General features: G+C 63.4%; 1 protein-coding gene across 3 annotated transcripts in view; it reads right to left on the reverse strand.

Moving 5' to 3' along the window:
* COL5A1 (collagen type V alpha 1 chain) overlaps nucleotides 1-17,852 on the reverse strand; it is a 139,719-nt gene that overhangs the window by 54,928 nt on the left and 66,939 nt on the right. For all 3 annotated transcript variants that reach the window (XR_011255039.1, XM_069579805.1, XM_069579804.1), the window contains exons 12-26: nucleotides 15,604-15,678; nucleotides 14,782-14,874; nucleotides 13,327-13,383; nucleotides 12,463-12,516; nucleotides 12,104-12,157; nucleotides 10,784-10,837; nucleotides 9,554-9,607; nucleotides 8,351-8,404; nucleotides 7,329-7,373; nucleotides 6,478-6,531; nucleotides 5,910-5,954; nucleotides 5,429-5,482; nucleotides 5,168-5,212; nucleotides 4,206-4,259; nucleotides 156-200 (exon numbers count right to left, since the gene is read on the reverse strand). Coding sequence is in view for 2 of the 3 variants with exons in the window: in XM_069579805.1 (XP_069435906.1) it covers nucleotides 156-200; nucleotides 4,206-4,259; nucleotides 5,168-5,212; nucleotides 5,429-5,482; nucleotides 5,910-5,954; nucleotides 6,478-6,531; nucleotides 7,329-7,373; nucleotides 8,351-8,404; nucleotides 9,554-9,607; nucleotides 10,784-10,837; nucleotides 12,104-12,157; nucleotides 12,463-12,516; nucleotides 13,327-13,383; nucleotides 14,782-14,874; nucleotides 15,604-15,678 (837 nt within the window). In the remaining variant the exon portion in view is untranslated. The remainder of the gene's footprint in view (nucleotides 1-155; nucleotides 201-4,205; nucleotides 4,260-5,167; nucleotides 5,213-5,428; nucleotides 5,483-5,909; nucleotides 5,955-6,477; nucleotides 6,532-7,328; nucleotides 7,374-8,350; nucleotides 8,405-9,553; nucleotides 9,608-10,783; nucleotides 10,838-12,103; nucleotides 12,158-12,462; nucleotides 12,517-13,326; nucleotides 13,384-14,781; nucleotides 14,875-15,603; nucleotides 15,679-17,852) is intronic.

The raw sequence follows: 17,852 nt of genomic DNA on the forward strand, positions 1-17,852 counted from the left end.
CGTGGGCACCGCCCAGCTCCACAGGGAAGGGGGCTCTGCAGGGGGTCTTCTCGGGATGGATTCGAGCAGGGCAGGGGTCCCAGATCAGAGGGGGGCCCAGTCCCACCCATCCTGAGGGAGATGCTGGAGGGGCCAGGGGTACAGCCGGTACCCACCTGCCCTCCCTTCTCTCCTGGAGGGCCTTCTTTGCCAGGGTGCCCCTGTTGGGAAAGAGAAGGCTGACGTTAGTCAGTGGCCGCTGGGAATGCAGGCTTCGCCCACAGCGGTTTCCAGTGTGAGGGTCAGAGCCCGGGTCCCTCCTGCTCCTCCCCACAGCACCTCGGTCCCCCCGCCCTTTTGGCCCCGACCCTCGGTGGCTTCATCTGTTAACATGGGAGCGATGCCATGTTAACATGGGGCGCGGCAACGGCAGGGAACGCGCTTCCAAGCCCACAGACAGGCCCCAGCCCCGTGGTGTGCCGGGGCCCCGACCCAGCCTGCTCCCAGCCCGTGCCCAGCCTGCGGTGGGTGGGGTCAGTGACAGCAAGGCTGTGTGTTCAAGGTCAACCAGCAAAACCGCACCGGTGGCCAAGCAAGGACAGGGAAGGGGGACCCGACCCCCAGGTTCCCAGGCACCCCAGGTCTTCAGACATCACCCCAGGTGACACAGATGAGGAGGGAAGCTGGGGGCAAGGGGAGAATCCCCCAAGAGGTGCAGAGCGGTGGCCCCAGGAACTGCTCACGACCCCCTCTACCCCGGTGCCATCAATCCATTCTTAGGAACTTCACCTTCTCTGACTTTCAGACCCAAGCTGGTCACTAAGTTCACTGCCTCTGAGCTCAGGAGCCAAACACGGACGATAAAAACAGAACCCGAGTGTTCACTGTTGAGAAACAGGGTCCTGCCCCCAAGGGCGCCAGTAAAGCGAAGGCATGCGGCGTGGGGTGAGGATGCTGGCAGGGCACGGCAGCCTGACTCTAATCCTGGGAACCCTCGAGCCGCTGTGTGACCTTAGGCGGGTCGCTTGCCCTCTCTGGGCGTCCTCTCTCGAGGGTGTGTAGCGAGAGAGTGGGCTGACTGCTCTCAGCTCGATCCCTCCAAAGTTCTAGGGCTCCACTGTGGGGATGCGGGTCTCACCCATTTGAACACACGATTTGCGTGGTTCTTTTTAGTTTGCGATCATTGTGAACTGCATTTGATGCACTGCAGACAGCCTGAGGCGGGGGCCACATGAAGGGAGAACGCGGAAGCTCCTCTGCTGGGGGTGGTACCCCGGGAGTCCGTGAGGACAATCAGGCGCTGGTTGGACCACGCCTGCGGCCGGGCCCGGAGGGACACGCGGCCCGCCCTCCACCTTCCCGAGCCCCAGGCCAGCAGGGCTGCACCTAGACATGCCCCCTGCCCCGGGGCCGCTGGAGAAAGCGGAGGCCTCCTACCTCGCCACATGGGCAATTCCTGGGCCTTTCGTACCGTTTCCACCAAACCTCGAGTTTCTCCGAGAAGGGACTGAGGTCTCGGGCAGCCGGTGGTGAAGCCCAGGCCCCGGACACAAACAAGCAGGGACCCCACATCTGGAGGCGAGCCGACCCTCCACCTAGGGATGACCTTACTTACACGGTGGCCCTAAGGACAGACCTGGGGACTCGCCGAGTGCTCCAGGGGTTAAGACTCTGCCTTGCAATTCAGGGGACTCGGGTTCAACACCTGGTCAGGGAACTAAGATCCCACATGTCTGGGGGCAACTAAGTCTGCGTGTCACAACTGACCTGACCACTCTGTTTTGGGGGGCACTGGGTTTTTGGGGGGTACGCTGAACAGCTTTCAGGATCTTAGTTCCCCAACTGGAGATTGAACCCATGTTCCTGCAGAGGAAGCACTCTGTCCTAAGCCCTGAACCACCAGGGAAGTCCCCACTGCGATCACTACTGTTGGAATGGAGGCCGGGCTTCTAAGCCCTGTTCCCAGGATGACAGCCGCTTTGTGGGGGGAGCACCGCCCTCACGTATTTTGAGCGTTTGCAAAAGGAAATCCATCCGAGTCATAGGGGCCGACTTCCCGCCATGAAAGGCTGGCCGTCTCCACCCTCTTTCCGCTCGCTGACCTCTCCCGAGAATCCTGTAACCAGCAGGATTTTATAATGGAAAAGTAATAAAGCTTAAATGATGTATATTTGATATTTTCTGATTAAAAAAGTAATATATATTCACTGTAGACAAATGGAAAAATAATAAAGCTCATTTGTATTTGATATTTTTCTGATTAAAAAAGTAATATATGTTCATTGTAGATAATTAGGCGAGTGGAAGAGAAAATTAAACCCCTTCGCAACCTCGCCACGCGCAGCAGCGGTGGCCAAGGGTGCGATGCGCTGCAGCTCATCTGTTTGTTCTGCGCATTTGCGTGCAAAACTGGCATCAGAAGCCGTATTTTTAATTTAGTGTTATCCCACGAGCATCTCCTCCTGTCACTGAACACTTGCTGGAATTTGATTTTTCCTGGCTCTGTAATGTTCCCTAGAGCCCGTGATTTATTATCCAAACCCTGTCGCGTGTGCCTGGAATGACTTCTCGATGAGTCCAGAGCAGCGTCTGCCCTGAAACCTCTCACTCTTCTCAGCGGCTCTGAAATCTATCTTCCTTTTGTTCTTAAACCACACCAAACCAACCCAAAGGAGGAGAGGGACAGGTCTCCTCTTTACAGCTGCGGCCACGCGACGCCTTCGTAAGGAGAGGCTGCAGACCCTCTGTCTCCTCCCCATTCAACCTGCGACGAGGGCTGCGTGTCCCTCTGACTCCCCGGGCCGGGTCCCCTTAAAGGCCTCTCTTTCCCCACAGCATCCGAAAGGAAACCGGTGACCCTTCAGGGACTCGAGTTGTTGCAGCTTCAATTCAGAAGGGGAACTCCAGGTAAGGCCAGGGAACTAGGGGCCACGCAGCCACCCTCTTCCCAACATGCCGCGTGCTAAGTCACGTCTAACTCTTGTGACCCCACGGATGTAGCCGCCAGGCTCCTCTGTCCACGGGATTCTCCAGGCAAGAAGACTGGAGTGGGTTGCCGTGCCCTCCTCCAGGGGACCTTCCCAGCCCAGGGACTGAACCCGTGCCTCTTACGTCTGCGGCACTGGCAGGCGGGCACTGAGCCGCCCAGGGATGCGCCGTGGGAAACGCCCATGGACGCCCGCCACTGCAGCAAAGGGAAGCAGTGGCTGGGAGGATGCAGGCCCACCTGCGCTCGGGGCCCGACCCCCAAGGACGGATCGGGTGGCTGCCACGTTGCCACGTCACTTCTTTTCCTAATTTTCCGGAAGCAGGTATTCCATCATCAGAAAGCAGTTAGGTGTCGATGTATGCGCATAAAAGCCATGCTGCCAAGTTCTCATCTCTTCGCACCAAGCTCAGGTCAGAGACTGAGCCCCCCACCGCCCCGAAGCAGCTCAGGCAGGAACGAGACTGTGATTTGCGGGCTCAGATAAAGCCTGTGGTGGGTGACTCTTGGGACCAAAGGATTTTCAGAGAGAAAACAGAGAAACAGGCCCTGCCCCACGCCAGCCAACCACCAATCGACGGTTGGTGGGCTGAGCTTCTCAGCTCACTTCTAATGGCGCTATTAACAGAGCAAAATAACTGTCTGAAACAATTAATTTCGCTAATCATTCTCTGAAACGGGCTCTCTACTTGGCATCAATTAGACACACTAAAAATAACCGAGAAGTAGAAAGCCCATCGGCAGCTCACGCGGAGGCTGGCGGGTGCGGACAGGCCCGGCTTTTGCCACTGTCCCGCCCCCGCCCTCACAGCTTGGCCACAGACGGGTTAGTCCCTCACCCCCTGCTTCTAGGCGGCATCTACTTAGCTCCACAGCTGCGTGTGCACACCCCGCTTCCCAGTGCGTGATCGCTAAAAATACATGCGCGCAGGCGACACACGCGCGGGCCCGGAGCCCAGCCGCCCTCGTTACAGCTGAAAGTGCGGGGCGGCGTGGGCAACGGATGTTCCGACGCGTGCAGCTACCAGCGCGTGATGGAAAGCATGGCCAAAACCCAGTAAATTCCTGAGCCATCAGAGAGGTCTTCATCGAAGGAGCTGGAAGAGGCAACGTGGGCCAGGCATGCAGCCAGCTCCAGAGCTGGGGAGGGGCCGTCCGCCTGGGTTCCCGGCCCCCACCCTTGGGTGGACACGGGCTGGGGGGGGGGGGTTGTGAAGGTTGAGGGGGCCAGAGTACTCACCGGGGGTCCATCAGCACCAGGCATTCCTGGGAGGCCGGGTTTGCCCAGTGGACCCTAGAACATACCAGAGACTTCATGAGCTGATGCCCCGGGGTGCCCTTGGCTGCCCGCCCTCTCTACACACCCTCAAAGTCACTCTTCAACATATCTGCTTGAAAAGCATTTGCTTAAAAAGGCGGCTCAGCGGCGCCGCTCCTGTGGGCTTCGCCCAAAGACGGAGGACTCTCTGCTAGGTCCAGAGCCTTCGAGTTTGGCTACTGGAACAAGACAACCACCCACTGGAGACAGGAGTGGGGGCTGTGATGCCCTGAGAACTGCCCCCCGGAGGACATCCTGGCTGTTGCCAGCCCAGTGTTGGGTTTACTGGACACTTGGGGCTGAGCCAGAGCCAGGCCAGGGCCCAGGCTGTCTCCCCAGCACGTGGGCTCAGGGCACCCAGGATGTGTTTAGAGTTGGCAAATTTAGCAAAAAGAAAACAAGGCCAACAACAACGAAACAAGTGCCTCTGTGCTAAGTCACGTTGGTCGTATCTGACTCTGTGTGACCCCGTGGACTGTGGCCGGCCAGGCTCCTCTGTCCACGGGATCCTCAGGCAAGAACACTGGAGTGGGTTGCCACGCCCTCCTCCAGGGGATCTTCCTGACCCAGGGATCAAACCAGGTCTCTTCTGCCTCCTGCCCTGGCAGGCGGGTTCTCTACCACTAGCGCCACCTGGGAAGCCTAACAAAATGAGACGCCCAGTTAAACGGATTTCGGACAACAGAGTTCAGATTTCACTGGGCATCCTGGATCTGCTTTTCTTTCTGAATCTGGCAACCTTACATCAATGCGTAAGTAAAGCAGGGAGGCAGGAGGGAGGGACAGGGCCACAGCAGAGCTGGCGGGGCACTGGCGGGAGCCGTGCCCCCGGGCTGGGAGGCGCCCCGCCACAGGCTCACCCACGCCCAGCGCAGCCCACCTACCTTTTCTCCTGGAGGCCCGATTGCGCCCTGGGGGCCCGGAAGACCCTGGCAGGGAGAGAGAGAGCGGGAAAGGTTGGGGATTTCTCAACCTAGAACCCCTCCCCGCCATCCGCCCATCATCCCCCAGCCCCGTCCCAGACCACCCCCAGGCCGCAGGCCCTGCTGGCCGACTGGCAGCGCAGGGCAGCGCTCAGCGGCCACTCAGACCCCGGGTTCTGTCCCCCGGCTCCTGCTGCCCACGAGCCCGCCCCACTCACTCACCTGGGCACCTGGGTTGCCCTGCTGCCCCGGGGGGCCGGGCTCTCCCTGGGGACCCTACGGAAACAAAAGCAGGCACTGAAGGGGGGCTGCGGAGCTCTCGAGCCCAGGCGGGAAGCCAGACCCGGGGCCCCCAGCTGGTGCGGGCAAGGGTGCGGCCACCCAGGAGGGACACGAGACGGAGCCACCAGGAGAAAGCTTCTACTCAGGTCACCCACTTCTATCACGGGAGACCCACGCGACGCGTCTCGGTGGGCGCTGTCACAGCCCCTGCCCTCAACCAGCTCGGCCGGGGGATGAGGCCGCCGTGGCCCTGTGTCCCCCGGGCTCGGGACGGGGTAGGGCCTCAGCCCGTCCTCTCCTGCAGGAGGCCTGCCCCTCTCATCCCAGCCCCCCCTGTCGGGGTGGCCTGAGTCCCCTTCCCGCGCCCTGCGAGGCTGCTGCTGCAGTGAGGCCGTGGTTGGGGCAGGACCCCTGGACTTACCACGTTGCCTTTCGGGCCTGGTTGACCATCCATTCCTGTCACACCCTGGGTGGCATTGAAACAGAAAAGAATCGACAAGGCTCAGCAGGCAAAGCCCAGTGAGCGCGGCTTGGTCCCTGCCCATGAGGTCAGAGGATGGCTCGTCCTTCGCGGAGGGGAAAGGCTTGGGCCCAGATAAATGCTGAGATTGGCTGCAGGTTAATGGGGCTGCCGGGTTCATTGCGGGGGGCACCCTGCATTCTCGGACAGCTGGGTGGGGGGCCCAGCCCTGGGAAGCCACCCCCAGACAGAGGCCTGCCCCACCACGGGCTGCTCTTCCCTCAAGGACTGTCCAAGAGGGTCCCGGCCAGCACACGCAGGGAGGAAACGGGCGTCCCGGGGACTTGCCGTGTGCGGGGAAGGTGGAGTGAGCCCAGCCCGCCTCCACGCCTCCACCCGCAGGGCCGTCCCCCGCCACGCCTCACACGGGCACTGGGCCGGGCGCACAGCTGTCAGTGTGGGGAGCTGCCCGCAGGACTGCGCAGCCACAGCTGGGGACAGGGATGGGGCAGACATGCAGGGGACTTACGGGAGGTCCAGGGGGGCCTGGGGGGCCCTTCGGCCCCAGCAGACCTCGCGGCCCCTGCAGGAGGGAAGAGCAAAGAGGGTCAGACTTGGCCCGGGATCCCAGCCCCCTGCCCCGCCTCCCCTCTCAGCCCCTCACTTCCCGGTGTCTCTGCTGCCCGGGGAGTGTGGCCGACACCCCTCCCTGCCCACTTCCTCTTCTTACCCCACCCCAGCTCTCGGCCTTGGCCCTGGGGACCAGCGGCGAGGGGGCGCCAGGACTGGTTGGACTCAGTCCCCATCCCCAGCCGGGTGGGCGCTGCCCCACGCCCTCGGGAGGGTCACAGTGTGGCCACAGCCTGACATCGTGGCTGCTCCCCACCCCGCACCAGCCGGCGCTTGATTTCAAGGGCCCTTCACTCTGACAGAACCTACTCAGACGCCACGCAAGAGACAACTCTCCCCACGTTCATTGCCATTTAAATGTTCTTCACAGCTTTAATACCCACTCACATCAATGTTTTCAGGAGTTAATAACCCAGAGGCCTCGCCTAGGCCCGGCTTAGAGGACAGCGGTGTGGATGAGCCTCCCTGGAGGCTAAGCAGACCCCTGGGGGTGATTCAGTCCCAGCGGGCGGGGGCACGCTGACCCCGGGGGGCCTCCATCACGGACCCCGGACCCTGCAGTTCTCTCCCTGACTCAGGCTCAGACCGACTCCTCAGCGTTGCCCTGCTCACCTCCCCGTGTGCCCCAATCCGTTCCCCGGAGTCCCCAGATTTGTCTGTCTCAAGGCTGAGCCCTCTCTAGTCTAGGCCCTGAGTCGGTCCCAGAACATCGATGAGAGACACAGAATCCCACCCGGTCCGCGGACTTACGGGCTCCCCAGGCAGCCCTCTGGGCCCAGCTTCTCCATCGTCGCCCTGTAGGGGGAAGAGAGGCAGAGGTCAGGGACAAGCCATGAGGCCTGGGCCCGAGAGACGCCTTCCTTTCAGCTCTGCCGGAGTCTCGGGCCCGGGGCTCCTTGGGCAAACGCCAGAGCTACTGATAGTCCCTGCAGCAGCAGGAAAGGCCTGGCGTGTCCTCCTCCCGGAGGCGAAAGGTGAGGTCAGGGCTCGCAGACCACAGCCCCAGGGAGGGGAAAGCCAGGCAGAAAACATCCCTGGTTACCTGCCAGGTACAGAGAGAGGTGAAGGGTAAACTGCCTGGCAGAAAGTGGACGGAGGCGGGAAGACGACGGATGACAGGTACAGATTTAAAGACAGGCAGACAGAGGGGCCCATGAGAGATGGGTGATTAACAGACGACTGATTGAGAGATGCATACGTGGATACGAAGACGGACGACAGACAGAAAAAGATGGGTGCACAGATGTAGCCCACCAGATTCCTCCATCCACGGGATTCTCCAGGCAAGAGCACTGGAGTGGGTGCCATTTCCTTCTCCAGAGGTAAACAGATGACAGATAGATGGATAGACGGATGACGGCTCGACGGAGGGAAAGCCCAGACCCCCAGCGTCCCTCCCTGCTGGGCCCACACACGCCCATCAGTCTGCCCACCTCCAGGGCAAGGACAGTCACTTTCGGGCTCTCGCCGCCCCCCTCCCTCCCCAGACCCCGCACTCCGCCCCTCGCGGCCCCGTCTGCCCCTCGCTCAGATGCTCTGCTCATCAGCTCCCCTACGAGGGCTTTCCAGAGATCACGCCCTGGGGCAACCAGCCAGAGGGCTCAGGATGCCCACATCCGTCAGCGTCAAGGTCCAAGAGCCGCGTCTACTGGAAGGAAGTCGGGTGCAGGCCACTGACGCCCCCCCCGACCCGGGTGCCGGCCGCCGCCAGCACCCGCAGTCTTCAAAGGAGACGGGCAGCCGGAGCGCCCGACAGACATCGGGGTACATACCCTTTCTCCGTCTTCCCCTGGAGGTCCCGGCGGGCCGGATGGGCCAGGGTCACCCTAGGAAGGCAAGCAGGGTCAGCGCCAGCCGCCCAGGCGGATGCGCACAGCTGTCTCAAAGACCCCATTTCATCTGCTTCTGAGGCTGACAATCCCACCCCGCTCCTGGGCCTTTCCCAGAGTCACAGAGGACCGTTCAGAAAACACGGTGCCTCCTGGCTCGTCAGGAGGCATGGCTGGCCGGCAGGATGCTCCCCCGGGCTCGAAGTCCTGGAGGCGGGTCAGCTAGGGTGGCACAGAGGTCCCGCGGGCACCCCAGGACCCACGGCAGGGGTCTGCCTGCCGACCCCTCCCTGTGAAGGAGGCTGCACCCCAGCCCCATGCTGCCCCCAAAAAGGGCCACTGCTCCGCACTGTGAGGGTCAGCGCTGGCCCAGCCGGCACCCTGCAGCCTCAGGCCCTGCACACCATCGGCGCTCAGTGCCTGCTTGTCGGTGGCCCAGCCTGATCGGGGTCCCGGGGTCGGGGGTGGAGCGTGGGCGCAGCAGCTCTGGCTACAGCCGGCTCCCAAGGCAGCACCGGCGTGATGGGCAACCCGTGTGACAAAGCCAGCACGTGTGTGGGCGCGTGTGTGTACACGTGTGTGCCGCACACACGCGTGTGCCTGCGTGTCCAGGACGTGCCCAAACATCAAAACAGAGTCAACAGCATCAGAGGAAACAGGTGAGGGAGGAACCTTCCTCGGAGCTGCTGGGCGCGTCAGCCGCAGACGCCTGAGTCGCGTCAGACGAGCCCGGCCGCAGCCCCGGCCCCGACGGCCGTCCACGGGGGGGCCACTTGGGGCCGGCCCGCGTCCCGGAGTCGCCCCTCAGTGGTGCGGGGAGTTCCGGCCGGCCCCTGCAAGGGCAGCTGCCGGGTCTCCTGACGGTGTGGAGGCCCCTGAGCAGAGGGGGCCTCCCGCTGCCTGGCCCCCTTGAGGGGCGGGCCCCAGCGGCCCTTTCGCCGTCAGCAGCGGGGGAGAATCGGGCCCTCCGTGGGCTGAGCTCGTGTCCCTCCCCAGGACGTCCCGTCCGTGTCCAGCCCCGCCCCCACAAGGCTCACTTAGCCACCACCCTGGGATCGAGGGCCTGGCCCCCCAGGAAGCCTAAGGCTGCCCTGAAGGGCCCCCAACAGGACCTCTGCCCGTGGCCCCCAGACAGCACTCACTCACCCGGTGGCCTTTCTCCCCTGGCAGCCCCGCCAGGCCATCAAAGCCGCGGTCACCCTGTGGGGAGGACAGAGGGCAGCTCAGCACAGGCCCCACGGCCCCTCTGCGGGCCCCGGGCAGCAGTCCACACAGCATCTGCACACCCGGGGCCCCCACTGGCCTCCCAGCACACCAGCCACAGCCCTGGGTCCACGTTCCCATCTCTTTCCCCAAAACCCCAACCAAGGCCACACAGAGACAAATGGCTTCTATCCCAGGGCCACGGACAGTGCGACCTGTCCACGGAGACGCGGAGACCTGAGACGCCGAGGGCGGCCACGCCTGTGAGTGTGCCTGCAAACGTAGTCGCGCGCCTGCCGTCTGCCTGCGCCTCTCACCGTGACACGCCAGGGCCCAGGGCGGGCCCACCCCGGAGGAGCACCTTCTCGTGCAGTGGACGGCTTGGCGCCGCCCTTGGGCCCTCAGACACCCCGGTTCCCTGGCCAGCCCTCCTCCCGCCACCCAGGGGGCCTCCTGGAGCCCAGCTGCCCACCTCGTGTGTGCTGCAAACCACACAAGGGAAGGCTAGTTCAGCCTGGAATGCTTTTTGCTGTTGAAACAAGATGGTAACCTACTGGGACAGACTCAGGAAGCGTCTCCTCTTTTGTCACCAAAGCTCCCTGAGACCAGGAGGGCTCCAGGTTCACTTAGGACTCACAGGGGGAACCCGGGGGCCGACCCACGCCAGCTCTGGAGTGGGCAGGGGAAGCACCCCTGAGAACAGCTGCCATCCCCACTGTGGGCTCCTCGTACGGCCCTGGACAAACTCTTGCAGGGTGAGAAGGAAGGGTACCGAGAACAGGGCCGGTCCACCCCAGATTCGGGGACAGGCCACCGCACCATGGCGGCCAGGGGCCATGGGCTGCCCTGGGCTGCAGCCTCCTCGGCCAGGGCAGAGTCTGCCCTCAGACACACCTGAGCTCCCCAGGTGCAATGCCTACTCGCTCCCTGCAACCCGAGGAGCTTGACTCCCTGACCTGGGCAAGAGGACTCCCTGCCCTCGGACTTGAGTGACCCATGAAAGTCACCCGCTGAGCCCTGTCTTCCTGTCCACGTGCCGGAGGGCCTGGTCCACACTGACCCTTCCTGCCCCTGGACGACTGCACGCGCCCCGTTACCACCATACTCGTCACAGGTCGGCGGCAGGGGTGATGCTGACCGCGCGGGCACCAGGGGGCGGAGACCGGCACCTACCTTGGGGCCAGTCTGCCCGGGCATCCCTCTCGCTCCGTCACTGCCGGCTCGGCCCTGGAACAGAGCGGGGCAGGGTGTCAGCACAAAGCAGCGGCCAGCGCACGGAGGGCCCTGAGGAGGGGCTCCCTGTGACGTCAGACAGAGGGCCCCACAGCCCCCGCAGCGGGCTGGCCCAGAGGACCCAGACCAGGAGTCCCGGCTCGCTGTTCACCGGTTCTGGTCTTCCCGAGCCTGACCGTCCTGAACCTCAGAGCATACACAACACAATAAACCACCTAAGTGTCTGCCACGGGCCGCTGAATCCCAGCAGAGGCCAGGAGTCTAAAAGGTGGCCCTTTCAGAAATGGCCGTGCACCCCGCTGCCTGTGGGCCCGGGGCCCTGAGGGGCCAACTCGAGGCAGCCGTGCTTGAGAGCCGTTCAGTCTGTGACTCCCCTTCTAACTACGATTAACTCCCGGGACGGAGGCCCCCGGACCGCTCGGGAATGACTCTCTTTTGCCTCGACTGCTCTGAGCAGGAACTGGCAGACGGTGGTCAACACTCCTTGCAGAGGTTCCTCAGCACAAGAGACGAGCATTCCTTTCGCTCAGCAGAAGCATTCAGCTGATGGGAAGCTCTGCGAGTGAGGGCTTGATGCGGGTTAATCAGGATTTCCCAAGCTGGCATGGACGCTGTTCATTAATTTACGTCGGGTTAGAAAGGCGCGCGCCCTCTGTCAGTCAGGACGGTCACCTGGAGGCCAAGCAGTTCCCTCCACTAACGCGCCAGCCCGGACAGAGAATCTCGGAGGCTGGGGATGGGGGGCGGTGCGGCGGGGGTCTGAGAAGCCACCTGCCTATTTCCCCCAACAAAACCGAAGCCATTTCTGGAGAAAAGAGGCTGCCCCAGAGAAGGAAAGACCACTGATCATTTTGTCTTCTACATGCTTGCTCCCAAACCACCTGGGAAACTGCTTTAATTCAAACTGTGGGTGAACAGGGAGCTCAGCTCGGGGCTCTGTGATGACCTAGGGGTGGTGCCGGGGGGCTGGGAGGGCGACTCAGGACAGAGGGGCTGTGGGTGTACCCGCAGCCGACTCACACCTTCGCACGGCAGAGACTAACAACAGTGCGAAGCAGTTATGCTCTGATTTAAAAGAACACGCGAAACTGTGCTCGGATGCTCCGGACAGAGGCTAGGGGCAGGGGAGCTCGCTGCCGTGGGACGGGACCCACCCAGCCCTGGACACAGATGTGCCCTCTGAAGGCGGGGGAGCCCGGCCAGCGAGACGCAGCGGCACCACGGCAAACACAGCGCCGACTCCTGCCGAAAAACACTCACCCTTCTCCCAGGCTTTCCTGCCGGGCCAGGCGGGCCCTGCACACCCCGTGGACCCTGTCCGGGATCAAAGGGCAAAGGTCAGTAGCGTATCCACTTCTCGGAGGACAAAGCCAAGCCTGGCCCCTGCGCTCATCCCCCCGTACGCCCAGCTGCCTGCACGCGGCACCACGCGGACAGGCGCAGGGTCCGAGGCCCTGAGCCAGGGCGGGACGGGAAGCAGCCCACGCGGTCCGCTCCGGACCCCACGGCCGCTCCGCCTCTAGCTTTGCATCAGAGAGGGCAGCTCCCCCCACTTCCCTGACCAGAGGCAGTGACAGGGCTCCATCTTCCCGGAGAGAAGAAGGCCCCGGGGTACATACCTGAGGCCCCATGTCTCCTGGCTCGCCCTTCAGACCTCCGCTCCCAGGAGGGCCCTGGGGAGACACGCCTGGTTAGGGGGCGCCCGGCACAGGTGTACTGGCTGTAGGGTGGCTGAGGAGGACGGGGTGGGGGCGGGACCCGGGGCTGCCCGCTGGTCAGAGCCCCCACAGAGCCCGCCTGCCGCCTTGGACACACCCCGAGGGACAAGCAGGCATTTTCCTGGTTTGCATCTCGTCCCAGGTTGGAGGGAAACCCTGGACGGGGGCGCAGGGGACCCCTGAGCTCAGCACGCGCTCGCTTCTCTCCAGGACAGATCTGCCCACCGTCCATCACAGCCGCAGCGCAGGGCCGCGTGTGGACATCCTTGTCCACCGCAGGGCAAGATCGCCAGATGCTGGGAGGGCGCGAAATACACCCCAGGGCCAGGGGCCAAGCCCACCCCTCCCAGGGAACAGAGAGAGGACCCGTGCGCCTCGATGCCCCGGCTCCTTGCAGCTGCAAGGGCCACACAGCCCCCCTAGAGACCCTTTCCCTGGCCCTGGGGTGCCTGGCACACGCTGCCCAAGGAGTCGGGCGGGAATCAGGGTCTGACTCATGCTGAACTGGTCTGGACGGTAAATAGTGGTCTGGATGGTAAACAGCCTCAAAAGAAAGAGGCTTGGAGCCCCCAGGGTGGTGCGGCATCTGATCATTAGCACCCATCTGCAGCCACACACCGGCTTCCCTGCCCCGAGGGCAGCCCCGGCCTCTGGTGCCCAGGGCGCACCTCCCCCACCACGAGATGCTCTGACCCGGTGAGCTGGGAGCCTAATGGGCAGGGGCCAGCGAGCGGCGCCCACCCCCACACCCCCAAGATGACTTACCATGGGACCCGGTCTCCCAGTGAGACCCATCGGACCAGCAGGCCCCCTCAACGCGAGCTGCAAGGCAAAATGGGACATGCTGAGGAACAGCTGGTTTACCTGTCCTGACAGGTGGGAAGGGGCCGGTGTGAGAGGCCAAGGACAGGAGCCTCTGTGGGGGGAGGTCACAGGGACCCTGGACCCACCTCCTCCCACCCTCTGGGCTCCCGGTGACAAGCACCAACAGGGCGGTAGCCAGGTAGGTGCCCACTCACCACTTTGGGGATGGGTGCCCAGAGCCTTGGGCTGACCCTTCCTTCTCCCCACCCGCCCCGCCATCAGTCCCGTACCCTCACAGGGAGCGTGAAACTCGGCTGCCCTGGGGCGCTGGCTGGGCGTGTGTTGTGCACGAGCTGAATCACACATTCCCTGAGAAGCACTTCCAGCGCCCAGGGGTTACATCGGGGAGCCTTCAGGGCTGAATGAAGTCCTTGCCCCAGCCACGGGCGGCACCCCTGCACCTCGGCCCAGGTGCCCACTGCCTGCCCGCTGCTGAGGCTCACTCCCGCCTGCTTTCTCAAAGGGCCTCTTCCACACCCATTGGGCAACTGCTCCCTGAGGGACGCCACTTCAATTTTGGAAGATTCTGCATTACAGATCTCAGGAGCCCGTCACCCACTTGGCGTCAATCAACACACCCCCAGATTCAAAGGCCAGCCAGGCCGGCCCGTCAATAAGTCCAGTGGCAGGGGCGGGCTGTGTTGCTGGCTGGCTGCAGCCCACGGCCATTTGCTCCACGGCAACGACTCCGAGCTCGCTGCCCTGTATTCATCATCCACGCGCTCTGATCGTTAGCGTCTATCTGCAGCGACAGAGCTACATAAATCTCGCCAAACGAGGGACTCCTCGGTGGCTCCTTGCGACGCCCCATTACGGGCACTCCAAGCAAGGACGGCCCACCCCGCCGGGTGGCATTTGCTCTTGTCAACAGCAATCAGCAATCAATCTGGAGCCTCGTCAGTTAAAACACAATTCACTCATCAGCTCGTTTGCCAAGAGCAGAGTGGTAAGGAGGCTCCTTGGGACCCTCAGGCTGAGCGAGGGGCTTCGGAGCCCACCAGATCCCCGTACCCCGAGGTTCCGGCTCGGCCCAGCCCCATCACAAGGGGCCCCCCAGGAGGACGTGGGGCCTGTCCATCCCAGAGCCGGAGGGAGGCAGTAGATGGCTGAAGAAGGTGGGGTCAGCAGAAGCCAGAGAGGCTCAGAGGCTGTGTCCATACCTGGGAACCTGGACCCTCGGTGTGGACGAGGGACCCCTGAGAAGCCTCCCCCTCTTCTCCTGGTGCTCACCAGGGCCCCCAGATGCACAGGGATGACTGGATACCCCCCGGGCTCCTGAGTCCTGGGTGAGCACCCCAAGTCAGCAACCCTGCAGGCTGGGCTCCGAGCCGCCCCCCACGTCCCAGCACCACTCACCCGGGCCTGCTGCAGGATGGCTTGAGCTTGGGACTCCTGCGCGGAGACCATGGGTCCTTTGGAGCCCGCGTCACCGCCCCCTCCGAACCGGAACTGCAGATGTAAGACTGGGGTCACTGGGGGTGCACGGACGTGGGTGTCCACTCTGGACCCCAGGGCTGAGGGTGTCCAGTGGCCTCTCAGGTGACAACAAAACCCCGGGGGCGGGGGCTGGCAGCTTCCAGCCCCGGGCCAGCCCCTGCTTATTATGCCACCCGACTTCCCACACAAGGCTACCCCGTCTCTGCCCGATAATTCCAGCCCTGGGGATCCCCTCCTGCACCCACGGCATCTCTCCTGAGACCCCAGAGCCCCGTGCCAACGCCCAGGCTGAGGGGCACACGGGCTCAGGGAGAAACGGATGTCAGTCCAGACCAGCCCTCCACACTCGCCCTCCTAGCCTGGGCTCCTCGAGAGGGAAGCAGCCCAGGTCCTCTGCAGACCCCTAAGGTCAGGAGCAGGTCCCATTCAAGGAGGGCGGGGGTGGCTCAGGGGTCCAAGGGAGCGGGCAGGTGTGTGGTGATGGAGGTGGTCGCCACACTGCTTCTTGCAGAGCTGGGCTCTGCTCCCGCCCTGGACGCCGTCAGAGGTGGAGACCCCGACCTTGGCGTCCACCCTGCCGGGCCGGCAGGACACTCCCAGGAGCTATCTCCACAGGACAGCTGGAGTGGGCTAGAGCCCGTCTGGGTCAGGGGATCGACCCCCTGGAAGCAGCCCAGGGATCGCCCCCCAACTCTGAGCCCCGAGCCCGCCCACCCCAGCGCCGCCCACAGGTACACTCACAGGCAGCATGAGCATGGTTCCAGGAGGGCCGGGCAGACCGTCAGCGCCAGGAAGGCCTGGGCGTCCAGGGGGACCCTGCGGACAGAGGGCAGGAGAGGGGGTCAGGGCCTGGGAGGGGGCTGGACTGGGGCAACGTGAGGGGGCGGAGCCAGGACCCCAGGGAAGCGCACTGCGAGCAGGGCAACGCAGGCCCCGGGCGCGGGCTGGGTGGATCCTGAGCCCGGAGGAGGGGGCTTCACTGCGGGCTGAGGCTGAGGAGACCCCCAGCAGAGCCGAGGGGAAAGGCAGAAAGCCCAGGGTCTGCAATCCAGAGAGGCAGAGGCCACCCTGTGGGAGGCAGGCAGGGGCGAGGCATCGGGGCTTCCACGGCCCAGGAGCGTCCCTGCTGGGTGTCCCCCCTGGGCTGGGCAGCCCGAGGGCCCCGGTGCTGGCGGCTGAGAGGCCAGCTCATCCCCCGGCCCCTCGGCTCTGGGGGTGGAGCAGATGCCACACGGGCCGTGTCCGCTCATTTGGACGGACACAAGGGGCTGGCGTTCCTGGGGGACGGACAGGGACATAAGGCCTCCTGAGCACTTCGAGGCCCCACCTCTGCACAGACGCCACCTCAGCGCTCACCCGGCTGGTCCCCGACACCCCCAGCCCCCGGCAGAGCCTCTGATCGAGTCTGGCCCCGGTCAGGCCTAGGGGAATGCAGCACGGATGCGTGCCCGCCTCGTCACTTCAGTCGCATCCGACTCTTTGCAACCCCGTGGGGTGTATGTAGCCCACCAGGCCCCTCTGTCCGTGGGATTCGCCAGGCAAGAGTACTGGAGTGGGGTGCCATTTCCTTCTCCAGGGGAGCTTCCCGACCCAGGGACTGGACCCTCGTCTCTGACGTCTCCTGCACTGGCCGATGAGTTCCTTACCGCTAGCGCCACCTGGAAAGACCCCTGCAACATGAATAATACGGCTTCTTGTCAAAAAAGTGTTTTTATCGCTCAGCTTTTCACGGAGGCAGACAGACGGCCAAGCAGCTTGCCGTGGGCGAGGTTTGCATGCAGACAAGTGCAGCTCACGCCCCTCAGTGAAAGAGACTGCCACTGGCCCATGGCGGGGGTGCCAGTGGAGCCCGGCACGCAGCATGCGCTCACGACTGCAGCGCGGCGCTCCCGGGGCAGACGCAACCAACTCCCGAGCCCCGGCCCAGAGGACCAAGCACGGGGATCCACCCCAGATGGGCTGGGAAGGGCACGCCAGGCCTGGCCGGGCCCCCACCTGCCCGTCTTCTCCTTGGCTGTTGTTTCACTCCAGGGCCGATCCCTCCCCTTGTGAAATGCGGCAGAACGCGGATGCCTGCGAAGCAGGATGTGAAGACTCCCTCTTGTTCCTCCAGGAGTAGCTGAGGATAAAAGCCTGTAGGTGCCCGGGGAGGCCGGAAGCACACGCACCAAACACGATACGAATCTCGCCTGCGAGCCCACAGGCCAAGCGGCGGGGGCGGTTCTCCTTTAAGGAGACGGGCTTGCACGCGTGTCCGGCAGTCTGCGCCTTCCCCCTGCTGCACCTGGAGGCCTATTTGCGAGCTCAGCCTCGCTCCTTCCAGTGGCCTCGGAGGTCCCCGCCCTCACAGGCTCGTCACTGAGTGAATCTGTCCTCCTCTGATGCTTGTTTGGGTCCAGTCTTCATTAGGGCACAGGCTGCTATGATGAAGCTTCAGGCGTCTTTCCTCCCTCTTTTTTTTTTGGCTGAGCCACCCGGCACGTGCACCTTATTCCCACCCAGGGATGGAACCTGACCCCAGAAGGGGAGGCATGGAGCCCAGCCACTGGACCGCCAGGGGAGATTCTAACTGTCTTTCTCAGGCAGGCGCTGAGAAGCAGAACTGCCGGGCCAGAGGGTCTCTGCAGTCCCCCCACCCCGACTTTTTATTGCTCGTAGGCACAGCTAAATGGTCCTTGCTTGCCATTTTCAAAACAAAAAAAAATTCCCAGAGGATAAAATTTACATAAAAAAGAAAAACCCAGGATGTGTTTTGCCAGCCAGACTTCCTCTTGGAAATTCTACCCTGACAGCTGCTCACCGCCGAGCTTTCTGCTTCTGCGTTGATCCGTGTGCCCCAGGGATGAGAGGCCGTCCACGTAGTGTTCACACCCATGTCGTGCGGGCTCGCACATGTGCGTGTGTGTGCTGGACACCAGGAAGCACGCTGGGGCAGCCCCTCGCCCACTAAGGCCCCCTCCTGCCCTTTCTAAGCCGTGGGGGTGAAAATT

Source organism: Ovis canadensis, chromosome 3 (assembly GCF_042477335.2).
Source record: "Ovis canadensis isolate MfBH-ARS-UI-01 breed Bighorn chromosome 3, ARS-UI_OviCan_v2, whole genome shotgun sequence".
NCBI classification, from domain to species: domain Eukaryota; kingdom Metazoa; phylum Chordata; class Mammalia; order Artiodactyla; family Bovidae; genus Ovis; species Ovis canadensis.